At 30.9% G+C, this 14947-nt stretch overlaps 1 protein-coding gene across 2 annotated transcripts in view; it reads left to right on the forward strand.

The window, feature by feature from the left end:
* Nucleotides 1–382: 382 nt before the first annotated feature.
* LOC124357539 (protein king tubby) overlaps nucleotides 383–14947 on the forward strand; it is a 32733-nt gene continuing 18168 nt past the window's right edge. The window contains exons 1-5 of one of the 2 annotated variants that reach the window (XM_046809431.1): nucleotides 383–554; nucleotides 5389–5527; nucleotides 8352–8450; nucleotides 11449–11591; nucleotides 11944–12105. In XM_046809431.1, the coding sequence (XP_046665387.1) occupies nucleotides 513–554; nucleotides 5389–5527; nucleotides 8352–8450; nucleotides 11449–11591; nucleotides 11944–12105 (585 nt within the window). In that variant the 5' untranslated portion in view covers nucleotides 383–512. Of the gene's footprint in view, nucleotides 555–4923; nucleotides 5032–5388; nucleotides 5528–8351; nucleotides 8451–11448; nucleotides 11592–11943; nucleotides 12106–14947 lie in introns of those variants that run through there. The other variant, XM_046809433.1, reaches the window with a different exon arrangement.

Genomic DNA, 14947 nt, shown 5'->3' on the forward strand with positions numbered 1-14947 from the left:
GAATATGAATTTAATGATTTCTTACTTCTCAACTAATTTGAAGATGTAAAAATTATACAGTGGTAAAAATTTAAAGCAATTGAGGATTCAAAACAGATATTTTTATCTAAAATACTCCTGTTTCACATTCTTCATCAATCCTGTGTCATTCAGAAGGGTGACTTATGTTGTATGTTTTTTATTTGTTAGTCTATTCGTGTGTTTTTATGGGAATTCTACCTAATTTCATTCTTTTATTTTGTTATTTTGTTGTATGAAATAATCATAAAACAAAAACAAAAATTAAATAAACCCGTATTATTTATTAAATACATGTAAATTCCTCCTCAGTAAAGAATATAGACAATTTGTTTGTTTCTAGAATTATTCCTCTTTGAAAACTGAAAACGAGTGACTGAGTGAGTAGCTAAGGTTAAAATCTAGAAAACAAAGTTTGAAAACTTGATTGAAGTGATAAATTTGTGAGATATTGTGTTTTTGTTTACATTGTATTTTAATTAGAGTTTAATAAAATGAAATCCATCAGCATGAGGCAGCAGAAACTCGAACAACAGGTATGATTAATAACTGTTATACTCAGGGACTGTTGTCAATAATTAATTCTCAAAAGTCGGTCGTTGCTAAGGGAAAAGCTTAGACAATATTATCTAAAATTCGTTAAACTATGGTTTATAGTATTAAATGAATTGAAGTTTTAATACAAACCAGATCTATGTTAGTCTATTTAACACCACAAAAGTTGTCAGTCCCAAACCAATTGGCCTAGACAATTTATGCAAGACAAAGTTTAGATGTTTAGTATCTTTATTCCGTTTTAATTTTCTATGCTGTATTAGGTACGAAACCTATAGAATACTAATTAAAATTAAAACAAAATTGAGGACTAGGCCTATGTTTAGTAATAAAATATTTTTGGCTGTAACATATGAAATCCTGGAAACAGGCAATTACTGGACTGTAGTAAGAAGACTAATAAGTAGGTACTATGACAATCAGAATTATTAATATTTCTGATTATTTAAATTATAGAATAATAAAAGACCAAAAAGATAGACTTTAATAAGCGGCCTGCACGCACTATTTGGTTGTTGTTATCGAATCTATCGATAGTTTCTATCAAATTTAATAATTAAAATTTAATATTACAATTTATTTAACTTAACATATGACTTCAACCTATTGATAAATTATAATATCTATGTATACAATAAACAACGAGTAATATCTCTTTATTGGACAATTCGAAAATGGCGATGGATATGAGACTGAAAGTTCCTGGCAAGCGGTCATAGAGTTTGAGGAGTGGAATACCAGCAGACTATCCTTATAATTTTTTGTAACGCAGAGAAGTCCACCTGTCGGGTAAGAATCCTTTCCTCCATTTCACAAAAGCGGTTGCTCACAGCTATCCGGGCAAGTTGTAAGTATTGTAAAGTATCTGTAACATGTAGACCAGGTTAAAGTTGGTTTTCTCATTTGTAATGCTACTGTTAAGTAATTCTTTTGTTGTAATGTGTTATTCATGTTGTTAATGTATGTATGTAATTTGTGTTATATAATTATTATATAATATCGAAGTTGGTTAATATACCGAATTGTTCGATAATGACAATTGAATAATAAAATAATATAAGCTGCTTATTAAAGTCTTGCAGACCAAAATGTCAAACCAAACATTTAATATGTATTTTATATTATAGTATAATTAAGTTATGTTTTTATGTGCAGAAAGTAATCATTTATTGATAAATTAAAAACTATCTAAATGTGTATATTTATTAAATGAAAAACAAAGACATGAAAAACTTACTTCTTAGTATTTTGAAGGATAAACATTTGTGACAGCTTGTGACAAAATGCTTAGGCCTGTTCTTCATGACCATTGTACTTGTGGCCATACCACATAAATTATTCCAGTCTACTTTGTTTGAATTAATTTTACTCCTTAACTAGTTGGACTTTTAACGATTTGCAAGGGTTTTTCTAAACTTGAATAAAATACAAAGGAACACGTATTATATATCAACAGGTATACCCATGACTTATGACTAATCATGCAATTTCGTTGCCTTTGCATGTGGCTGTGTAATTCTGGTCCGAATGAATTATATTTCCGATGACAATTGAGTTTGCCTTGTTGCCATGTTCATAAAAATATGTCTAAAGTGATTATTTATGGCCATTGAAATTTACTCCGGCATTAGTATTTTTTGTGCCATAACTTAATTGATTTTGCCTTTTTTCCATGATGAAGAAAATATTCATACACAGGTATATATAATATACAGTATAGATATGTATATATGTTTTTTGCTGAAGTATGTAAAATTTTAATATTGAACTGGAAAACTCTTCCTAAAATTTACCTTGCAAAAATAGTGGATACCTTGTATTACCTTTGAAATACAGGTAGTTTTTTTTACCTTTTTCACAACTTTGCAGCTGGTGCTAACTACAAAATTACTTTATAAGTTGCTAAAGTCAAGTGATAAATAAAAAATTTATTTGTTATCTTGTTATCTATATAAAACTTTTATAAAACTTGTTAATTTCTCTAAATTTTTTAATGAAACTTGTTATTTTTTATTGTTATTTAATTTTAATATGTTGTCTGTTACATAGCCTATATTGTTTTCAACGTAAACCTAAAAAAAATGTTAAATTTTTTGTTAGGCTATTTTATAATTATTGCTAAAATGTTTGAATTTTCAATTAGTTTGTAACCCAAACTAGGACTTATGCCAAGTTTGACTGCTACCAGTTTGTGATTGACAAAACCTGTTGGTAGATAATTTTGACGTTGTCAATGCATGTAACTGCCTTACGACAATAAAGAGAGATTTGATTTGATTTGATACGATTTATTATAAGACACATAAATATATGTCAGGTTTAAAGTCCCGGTTGTTGGTTAAATGCATTATATAAGTGGAGATAACACTTATGTAAGTGGATATCTATAATTGATTAATGATTGGTGGATCATTTAGAAAAAGTAAGATGGTGTTTAAAAATCTAAATCTACAACTACCTACTGCATTTGGATTGTGCAATAAATTTTATTGATACAAGAGTAAGCTTTTTTATGGATCTGACTAAAGCATTTGACAACATATTCCATGACATACGGTACTTATAAATAAACAATTTTTTCGGCATTTCAGAAAATTCTTTATATTGGTTGTCTTATCTATCAATCATGAGTTAGTTAATTGGAATTAGGTCCTCAGAAGGAAGTCAAATAACTGAACAAAAATTAAAATATTTAACAGTTAAATATGGTGTACCTCAAGGCTCAATACTTAGGTCCTTGTTTTTATACTACATTCAATGAATGGTGTCAATAAAAAAAATCATAAATAACAGTTGAATTCAGTTGGTCTTATATGCAGTTTTAGTAGTTTTAAGCTAAGAAATATCAAGATCAGGAGGTAGTATGTAATAAACAATTAAAAACGTTCATAAATAATCTCTCAGTAACAGCTTGCTTTTAAATAAACAAAAACAAATTATATGTCTCTAAGACGCAAAATAGTAAAGCACCAAAAATAATAAATTTTATTGAACAAAACATTCTAAAAATCAACATTTGTATAACTAGATATGAAATAACCAGAATTGGTAATAATCTTAGTTATGATTTTCATGTAGAAAAAATAGGAAACAGAATTTCTTCAGGATTACTTACTTTAAGAAGGAGGGTACTTTTGTGTAACTTAGAAACATTCAAATCTATCTAATTTGCCCATGTGCACATTCTCATATAACTTACAATTTGGTAACATATGGGAGGACATATAAAAGGACCTTTTATAAAATTATTATTCCTCCAAAAGAAAGCAATAATAATCATAATGAATTTAAACAGGCTTCAATTAGTAAAGGAACACTTTTCAAAGTTTGGTATTTTAACAATTTTAATAGTGTGTGTGAATTTAAAATAATGTTAATCTTCATTTCACATAGTAAAGTATAGTTTGTTTTAACAGCATGTGTGAATTGTGTTCCTGTATTAATCCCATAAAGCCTTTTGATGAGTTATTTCACTCGTCCAAATAGCCAATAACAGTGGCTATTACAAAAAAAGCGGTGCTGAGGAGAGTTACATTCTTTGATAAGTGATGATTGTTCACAGCCAGAAAAAAATGTGTTATAAATGTGTATAAAAGCTTAAAAAGTGAAATCAGCTTGTTTTGATTTTCTTACTGAACTATTAAATTATTTAGAGTGCAATGGTGAGTGTTATCATCCGTAAAGAGAATGAACATAGAAAGAACATCAAAGGTAAACATTTATTGGTTTGAGTAGTTATGGTTTGTTTTTTTTAGGATTCAGTGATCTGTGACTTAAAAACTATGTTATTTGATAAAATTTGATTATTTAGAGACCTACTTTCAGATTTTTTCTTAAAAAACTAAATATTTTATAGTTTTTTCATAGGAAGCTTTAAAAAAAAATTAGAAAATTACCTGGAGATAGTTTGAAATAATCAATTTTCTAAATAGTACGTTAATGTGTGTATTATTAATATTTAAACTGGAAATTCAGGCCAAAATAATAAAAAAGTTTAGTAGAAAATGCAGGTAATTTTTCTGGAATTGAGTATAGCTAATAATGTAGAATAAGTTAATGTGAGTGGTTATTTGATAACCATAGGATTATTCAATCTTAATTTCTTCTCACTTCATATAGTTAGATTAATGAACATAAATATAATGTACACTGATTGATTTATTTTCATACTGAAATCCTTAATTTTATATTTTGTGATAGTTCACCAAAAAGTAAGTAAATAAATACATAAAATAGAAACCTTGTAAATATTGAAGAGTTATTATTATAGTACTAAGTAATTGGAAAATCCTGAGACAAGTTATGTTAATACGAGTGACCTTGAGCCGGCTGGCTAGAAGTTATCTGCTCATTGATAATGTTGGCATTTCAGTGTGCACAGTGGCTGGCCATTTACTATTCTGTCTCTAAATATCTCTTCAGAGAGCTTTAGTCATGTCTTATTTGGGCAAGAAATGGGTAAATTGTTTTAATAAGTTAGTTAAAATTGGTGTAATACATAAGATAATGTAAAGATTAACTGGTTTTTGACATGACTGTGTAACTTTGTGTAAGGTGTTTATCTTAAACAACTTGAAAAGCTAACAATAATTTTCAAATTTATTTGTTTTTGATTTGAAGACAAAATGTGAAAATTAAAAATAGAAGGTGTACATAATTTTTTGATTGGCTCAATTTATTATAATTAAACTTTGTTTAAAATGAAAAATAAATAGCATCCGAATCTGATTCTGTTCTTTTTTTTATATTTTCTTACCGCATACATGTGTACATAGAAATCAATGAAAATGTTTGATGGAGTGTATTGTATGACAGAGACAGCTGATGGAACAGAAGATGCGCCAGAAACGTCAAATGGCCGGGATGATGCAAGCTTCAGATGTTGCCAGCAATGCCCTGGTCAAGGGAAGAGCTGTTAGAGGATCATCGGCTGGCGTACGACGTGAATTGCATGGTATTTGTTCTAGTCTATTTTAGAAAATAATGAACACTTGGAGTGCACGAACATACTCATATGCCTACTTAAATAAAACAGCAAATTATGAGGAATAAAAAGACAATACTTGAGCTAATCTTATGTTTAGTGGGTTTTAAATATTAAAAGAAAAACAAAATTTTTGTTTCCATATGAATATATTTTTTATATGAAAAAGGAAAAATCTCTTAAAAATTCAATGTTATGGTTAAGGATTACTTAAGGAATGTAGCCTACTGTAGAAAATCAATAAATCAAATAATAATTCTTTGTTTGAAGTTAGTTTTGTGACGACGGAAGGATTGTGAAGGAAACAGGGTTTTCCCCGGACATTTGCCATTGTTCAGTGATACAAAAAAATCAGTAACACTATATTTCGAGATCTGCAATCTGATCTCTTCTTCATGTAAATAACTAATCTAACACGTAATTACAAACTATTTAAAATAAACAAATCATACCAGAACGTCGTGACAAGCGTAAGTCAGCAATCACAACCAACATGTTTTGTGTCAACTTCACTAACTCAAAACATGGACATGCACTTAATAAAAAACTAAACACAACACTAATTATTAAAATTGAACTATGGAATACAGCTCAAAATAGGTCTGCATTTGTCGACCAACCACCTACGACTGACCAGAGGCCAATAACAAATGGCGATCGTCACGGCAGAAATAAGGTTGGGGCAAAAAAAAGGAAGGGGACAGGAGTGGATCCTTTTTATATTATTGGTTCATGCTAGATGAACGTCTTAAAACCATCATCACTGACGCCTTTAATTGGCCTCCAACTATCCAGTCACAAGGCTAGAGAAATTAATTGTCAACTCTTCCACCCCTATATTAACCAGTTATTGTAGTTGACTATAGATAAACCTCTGCCTATCTGTATCTATCCTACCTTCGCGGAATGGTGTAGGACTTTAGCTTTTTACCTTGCAAACTTTTTGCATTCTTTGTTTTCAATTATAAACATTAAACAATTGAATTTTATATTTTTAAAAGTACTTCTTTGTTATTTGTATTGTTTTGTTACTTTTACTTATATTCGTATATATTTTAATCAATATGATGCTCGCCATACAATATTGTAATTGTCCATGGCAATAAAGCTATTATTATTATTATTATTACTCTTTCTTGAGAGATTACATTTTTAATTTGACCTATGTTTTGACAAATCTACTTATATTCTAAAATATTTTTGTATCTATTTTTTTTCCCAATAATTATTTATTATAAATGTTTATTTGCCAATATAGCAAATGCTACACCTACGTTGGGGAACGGCCCGTGGGAAATGTCAAGGAAATTAAATGGAAGCCTAGATCAACATGCATATAGTTTTAAGATACTTATTAATAGAACATTATATCGCAAACTATACTTTATAAACTTTATTTATTACAAAATAATGGCTATTGAACAAGATCAACATTTAATTTAACCTTAAATGGCCACCGATTTGTATAGGATAATTGTTTTTGGAATCATTCTTTAAAAAAATAGAGCATTTTGAGTAGGTATCCAAAGTGCACTCTTTTCTATAGTAAAAATGTCAGGTCATTTGCAATAGTATTTTTTTACATTTTGAAAGGTTTCAATATCAGACCTTACAATGTTTTGAGTAGTGTTTGATAATTGTAGAAATATTGGTGGACATGTTAATTGTCATAATTTCTATTTGATTCAAACTAAACTTTATGATATAGACGTAATACTTCACAGGGCATAGGTAAGTTTGTTAGCCAGTTTCAACCAATAACCACACTTCAAGATGGTGGCCATTTGCTTTTGAATAATATTTTATTATTAGATAAATCTTGTATTGAAAGAAATTCACATACATGTATGCAAATATAGAAAGGGAATTCACACTACCCTCTTCATTCCAGTTTGGAATTTTGAAATAAACTATCCTTTTTCCAAGCCTGAAGTTATGTAAAAATATTTGAAATGAAAAAATACCTTTTACATAGCTCATTTCTCTGTCATTGGCACTTAATGCAAGAAATACCAGTGGTTAGTTTTTCAGCCATTTGCTTGGAAAGTGTTATTATCATCATCATCATCATCATCAAGGTTTTTTTGGTTCATACCACATTCAAAAATTGCTAAAAAATTCAAATCTTGAAATATTTTGACCTTGATATGGAAAGCCGCCTTCAGTCAATAATGTTGGACCATTGTTCCACTTTATATATTGTATAATTTTATTTACCGATACCATCGAAAATCATTCTATTCATAATTAAGCCAAGAAAAACTCACCATTAAATAATAACATAAACTAGGAAACATGATTTATAATCTACATAAATCCAAATCCAGTCCTTTTACCCATTCTAACACTGCTTATCTGCTGTATGAAGATGGGCTAGCCCCTCTAGAACACTTAAGGACAGTATAAATTATATAAACACATTTTCTGGGTTTCAGCTCCACAGTCACAGGATTCAATAAGAGCCTGACCCCACCTAAAATTCCACTCCTATCCATGCCAGTACAAAATCTATTCAACAAAGTTCACTCTCTCCGAGGGAGTTGCACACCGCTTACTATTTCTGTTGGATTAGGAATCAGGAACTTATGCCTGCCATCAAACACATCCCAATACATTATTCAGGCCTTCAACTAAATGCAGTTTTTGAGAGTGATAGACCGGTCACCAGTTCTTGGGTTAAATATCAGTTTATGATGTATACAAGTAAAAATTGATTTATTGAGTTAAGTTGTTTGTGTTTTGCAAAATATTAACTGTTAGCCTAATTTATTAATGAGTTAGCATTATGTTTCAGGTTATGATGGTCCATTACAGTTCACAATGGCCGACACAAACAACCCTGATGGCAGTGATGTAATAACATTAACAGAGAACAACATTCAGAACCATCATGGTGAGTGTTGTTTAAAGTTCATAATCTGCAATGTTGAATTCACTATAAGTAATAATTATTATATACTTATCAACATCATTACAATATTTATTTATTACTTACTAAAGAATTTACATTTAAAAAATTTATTGTTAAAAAAATAAAACACACTACGTTATAGCAAAATGTTAATAGTGCAACACTTATTTTAATATAACTTCATGTACTGAATGGTAATGAATCTTTTCAAACTCTTCAAGAATACATATCAATGGTTATTGTTGGAAACGATTTTGCAGAATCTTTATAGATTTCTGTAGGCAAAGGGAAATGATTGGGGTTTTCAAGACATGACTAAATCGTGTGATAGCGTTCCGAATAAAAAAAAAATCAAAATAGCCAAAAGATATAGAATTTATTATAAAAAAGTAACTACAAGTAAGTACAAATATGTGAGACTTATATACGATACAAACATATACAAAAATAATAAAACTTGCTATATTCATGTTAGTATTTTTGGCAACAAATTTTTTAACCCTCTCCCGCTCGCATTGTTTCCAGGCGCTCACGGTGCTTATAACCTCAATTAATTCGCTCTGCCGGTCGCACTCGGTCAAAATACACAGCGCCTCAACTTACATACGTTCTGTCATTGTAATTAACTATAATTATATATATATTAATTATTTTACTATATATTGGTTCAATGAAGTTGATTGTACGAGACCAGGGAGGGGGCACACGGACAGCTGGGCGCCGGATTGTTTGTTGTGCAGTTACTTGGTGAAGGTCATTGTCTGGGTCGCCGTCACTGCCCCTGCCACTGTGATCACTCCGAACTACATCCTCAATGCCACCAACCACTTCACAAAGCTCTGGTACATCACTACACTCACTTGAATCGTCGCAATCGCTACTAATAACGAGATCGATTTCACTGTCACGAAGTGTACGACTACAACCCGCCATTGTTTCCGCACAACTAATATAAATAGCAAAATAATGGAATAAATCTACTTTAAAAGTAAAGTAAATGGTCTCCTGATAGCAAACAACCCGTAGTAGTATAAACTATTGCTACTCGAGAGCAGCACTTATCGGCACTAGTAGATAAAGCAGTGCGTGCCGATCTGTGCCGTTTAGGCTGCAGTGGCAATGTGGTGGCTGTGCGGATTCATGCCTTGCGAGCGGGAGAGGGTTAAACGAATAATGTATCACATAGTGTAGAATCTATGCTGACATAACTAAGAATTTTGCTATGTGTATATTTTTTTAGTTCACAAGATTCCTGCTCCTTGACGTTAATGATGGCACAATCACCTCCATACATAGCTTGGTGTATACTTATTGTAAATATCTGTAAATGTTGGCATTGGGCATGTCGTGCCACTTTCTCATTTTTGTGATTGACCAGAAGGCGAGTCTTACTGAAATGATAAAGAACGGAACAGCCTGGTCAAGATTTGACCACCTATTACCAATCATTACTGAATGATCTCGTAGATTGTCTGATTTAGAACTGACAATAGGGTTTTCCGTTATATATATTAACCATGGCTGTTATTAATGGGCAAGTGCCCACTCTGCCACTAGGGCACAAAGGTTTTTGGGCAGTTTGGAGGGTGCAGGAAGGTGAATATTTTCTTGACAATGTTATTACCGGTGACAAATTGTGTGTGTTCCAGTACGACCTGAAAACGAAACGTCAAAGTCAGAAATAAAGTTCAAAATGTCACACCTGCTCCTTTGTATCCAAAGAAAGCAAATCCATGCTGATTGTTTCTTTCAACCGACGTGGCATTGTTCACAAGAAGTTCGTGTCTACTGGAAATGCTGAAGTTCGCCTGCGAAATCGTGTAACACCACGTGCGATCAACCAATTGGAAACTTCACCATGACAATGCGCTGTTCCACTGTGCGACTGATGTGTGGCACCTGCTTGCAAAATTTGGCATGGCAATGTTGCCTCACCCCCTCCGTAAGCCTAGACATGGTTCCACCAGACTTTTTTTTGTTACCACGAATGAAAAGGATGCTCAAAGAACATCAGTGGTTGAAAAGGTGGCGACAAATGTTCTCAACAGTATTCCTGGAACCAGCTTTCAGTTGGCTTTTGACGAGTGACAGACACACTAAGTGTATTGATGCAGGAGGAATTTATTTTGAAGAATATTAATTAATTGTAAAAGATACCTGCATTAAATTTAGATTTTTGGAACCAGCCCCGATACTTATTGAACAGACCCTGTACACGTTGAGTTTGTTCTTGGTGGGTGCCTGTGACATTGCTGTACTAATTGCCTCTACATTACTAACCCCCTCCACACTTGGTGCGGTGTCGGCATCAGCCCTGTTGATTGATTACATCATGTGCATTGTACTAATCTCTTGGTGTTTGTTTTAGTGGAGTGTCACACTTATTGTTACAGTTATTCTAAATTCACTTTAATTTTAATTATATCATTACAACAAGTGCTTCAATATGTAAGGTAGTTATGTAGAAAAGTAAATTATAACTTTATCAATTTCATAAAATTTAGTTTAAATCTTGTATACTGTAGTAGTTTTGTAAAATGAAAACAGGCCTTACTTTCTTGACATCCCTAATGTATATAGTTACATACATATAATTATAACTTTAAAATACAATTTAATTTAAGCAACCTAGCAAGTCAGACATCTAGTTTCAAGCCCAATGGAACAATTGCTTTTTGTGAATCAGTCAGAATTTAACATTAAATCAGGCTAGTGCCATATCATCAAACATGAGGCAATAATTGGTCATGTTTTTATTGGTTTGTTTATTAGTTTTATTAGAAATGTGACAAGAGTCAAATACAATTAGAGCCTCTAATGTTTGAGAACATTTAAATGAAATTTCTCAGATTTATAATTAAATATAAAAATTCTGGCAATAGAGAATAATTAATCTTGCTGTTTAATATCTTCGGAGGTGAGAGACACAGTTTTTACTGGTGCTGTTATAGTTTGAAAATGACCAATGTTTGTGGTATAGATGTGGGTATCCTGGACAATGATGTGGAAGAGGAGGATGAGGAGTCCACCCCTGTGAGCCCTCAGTCCAGGACTACCACCCCGGCAGACACACCTGGCGTCATTGCTCCTGACGCTTCACCGTTCATCTACTCACCAACTGATGTAATGTCCACAATACAGAGAATACATTTAGTACAGACTAAGAAATGTAGCATGAAGTGTGGCTAGCACACAAAAGCACGTGGTACAGTCCACATAACATGTTTTGCTGTCACTCTTAGTGTCAGTAGCTTCAGTAAATGTATTGAGCTGGTGATTCTCTTTCATACAAGTTAGTTTGCTGTGTTCATTTAGTTGGATTTTAATCAATTAGCAGTGTTATTCCTAATTATTTGATTTTATTATTGAGTTTTAGTAAAACATCAAATATTGCAAACACTTTCTGAACCCTGATTGTCAAGCTTACAGAATGTACAGGCAAGATGTGTGTATTGACATATAATGATATGTATAGGAGCTGCAGGGGGACATTGTGGGCAACTTGGACAGCTTTGTGTTGCAACCTGCAATACAGCGTGGCCATTACAAGTGTCGCATCACACGAGACCGCAAAGGCATGGATCGAGGTCTTTACCCCACCTATTTCCTCCACTTGGAACGGGACTATGGTAAAAAAGTGAGTATTAACTCATGAAGTTTGCTGATTTGTTTTACCCATTGTTTTTCTACAACAAGGTAAAAACAAATATATCAGTATTGTTACAATAACAAGTTCGCTGTAGCAGGCAGATGCATAACACCACATGCACATAACAGACGTGACTGACAGCAAATCGTTATTATTGTTTACACTCATATCTTAAATCAGCAGTTCCACAAGTAGATAATAAAGGTCTGTTGCTGTTATCCAAATTAATTTTTTATTGTGCGATAGTCCTAATGTGTTGTACTATTGTTCTATCATGAAATAACCAGGTCTAGTGGTATATTAATTTAGCCGATTATAATCTAGAAACATGAATACTTTTAAGAAACATCTCTGATGATGAAGATGAGTAAAATTAGTTTTGTATTATTGTTACTATAACCGACAAAAAAATATTATGTTATGCTACAATTGTTTGTTTTACTCAGTAAAGTTCTCAGACACCCATCGTCAGCAATGAGAGCCAGTGAGTTGTGATAGTATTGCATGTTATCCTGTAACCCGTTGCCACTGCTGCACAGTAGAGTATTTGGTCAATTTATGCAGGCAAAATTATTTTATGACGTGAACCTATTATTCTTATTTGGAAACGTGTTATGAGTTGTTTAGCAATAAAAGATAGAATTGAAAAATAATCAAATTAGTGATGTTATTGTAATGCTCTATGGGGTAGGTGATTAACAATAATTAATCAACGAAAAGCTGCTGTTTAAATTATTTAGGACAAAATAAATAATAATTTTACTGATTTTATATAGTCTACAAGAATTATAAAACTATAATAAAAAACCATAGGCATCTAAAAAATTGCATACATAGAAGTATGTATAATCAAATGAAGTTTTATCGGTATGAATTTAGAATAAAGTAATGTAGTTTAGTCTTACAGAGTAATTTACCTGTTATTCTTAATAATTTTGAGAATATGAGCCCTCATAAATGTTTCTTTATTGATTTATGTAAAGCTTTTAGTGACATTGATGATTTAGCTGTAACATGATGTCAACACCCATTCTGATAACACATATTTCATCAGCTCTCATAAAGATATTACAATAAATAATGAAATGAGACATACTTTATTCATATTGTTCTAGGTTACAATAGATAGTATTGAAACAGTTTAAGCCATTATAAAATACAAATTTAAAACAAACTCAAGCCACAAGTATAATCTGTTTATGATGTAAAATTACCAATCATTACTTTACAGCTATAAAAAGTCCTCAACTTTTATACAAAATATATACCTTTAACAACTTTGTAAACTTTTATTTTTATTGGCACTTTGTTGTAACTTGTTGCAATTTTAATTGGTTCATACAAATGTTTGGTACAGACATCTAAAATTGATCTTGTTCTATATTCCTTGAAGCTGTTTTTGTAGGTTCAATAACATTTTATTTTATGAGAAATTGTATCAATACTAATTTAAATTTCTGATGTTGATAATACTAATGTCAATTTATTAGTTAACCTTTATATGACTAACAATTGTTTTTACAAATTTAAGGGTTAACATTTTTTATCATTGTAAGGAAAAACCAGGCTAAAATTATTGTAATATTTTCATTAAAAAATTTATCCAAGCACTGGAGAACTCAACTGGATTCTTGAAAACTTACTCAGAATTATACTTACTCCTCAATTCTATTTTGATGACGCTATACATATCTTGACAAAAGTTGTAATAAATATATAAATAATTATTTTCAACACTTTATTAAGGATTAGATAATATGCTATTTAGCTAAAAAAATATATAAATTTATATGTGTATAATTACTTATACATTTATATATATATATATATATATATATATATATATATATATATATATAATATATATATTATTGTACAAAACTGGTTTTTGTCAGTTTGTATCTGAAAAACAAAAAAATGTATATATGAGAAACCTATTATTTGGGAGGTTATTTATAATTATGGTATAATATGAAACAAGACTGACAAAAATTGAGTTAACTATTATGAAAATACATATAAAGAGAAATGTACAGTAATTCATGATCTATCTCAAGACTGAGACTTCTTTAATGTTTTTGCTAATGAAACACTACTACAGTATAAAAATTTACAAAGTAACATAAGATTATAAAACAAATTCTACAGCAAAGCATGGTACTACAAGGATGATGTTTCTCAGCTAAAACATCATTATTAGAAATTTATTTTTAATGAATGTTTTCTAATACAAAGATAAACATACATTTGGGAAATTAAACTCTTATACGTATATGTTAACAAAGATATGCAATAAAATGTTATAAAGTAGGTTTTTACTGTTATGTTATACTCAGACATGAACTATTTTACATTTTTTTAAGTCTGTACATTTTTTATGGAGTAAAACTTTAAAAAATACATACTTACGTGTAGTAAAGAATAGTTAGAACATGTCTTCTAGTAAAATTTTCTAGGTTTCTATCACTTCAGTGTATCGGCCCACTACTCGTCATTCGTCTTATTTGCACAGTCAATGTTTAGAGAAGAATATAGGCTAATTAAAAATTACTACTTTACTTAAAAATTATTTTAAAATAAAGCTGCTTGATAAGTTTCAGCACTCATCATTCATTACAGAATAAAGAGAACATTAGAAAATAACTGCTATGTTTAGTAGCCAGTAGTGCTGAACTTATGAGCTATAGACTTATTATATCTTGGCCATACAACTGGAAATACGAGCTGAGATAACATTACGGCAAAAATTAATCCGCGCTTCCTACAAAATGGTGGCTGCCAGTAGAGCTATATGAGCTCCAAGGACAAATTATAAATACTGCCTTTGAGT

The sequence above is a fragment of the Homalodisca vitripennis genome, chromosome 3 (assembly GCF_021130785.1).
Source record: "Homalodisca vitripennis isolate AUS2020 chromosome 3, UT_GWSS_2.1, whole genome shotgun sequence".
Lineage (NCBI taxonomy): Eukaryota > Metazoa > Arthropoda > Insecta > Hemiptera > Cicadellidae > Homalodisca > Homalodisca vitripennis.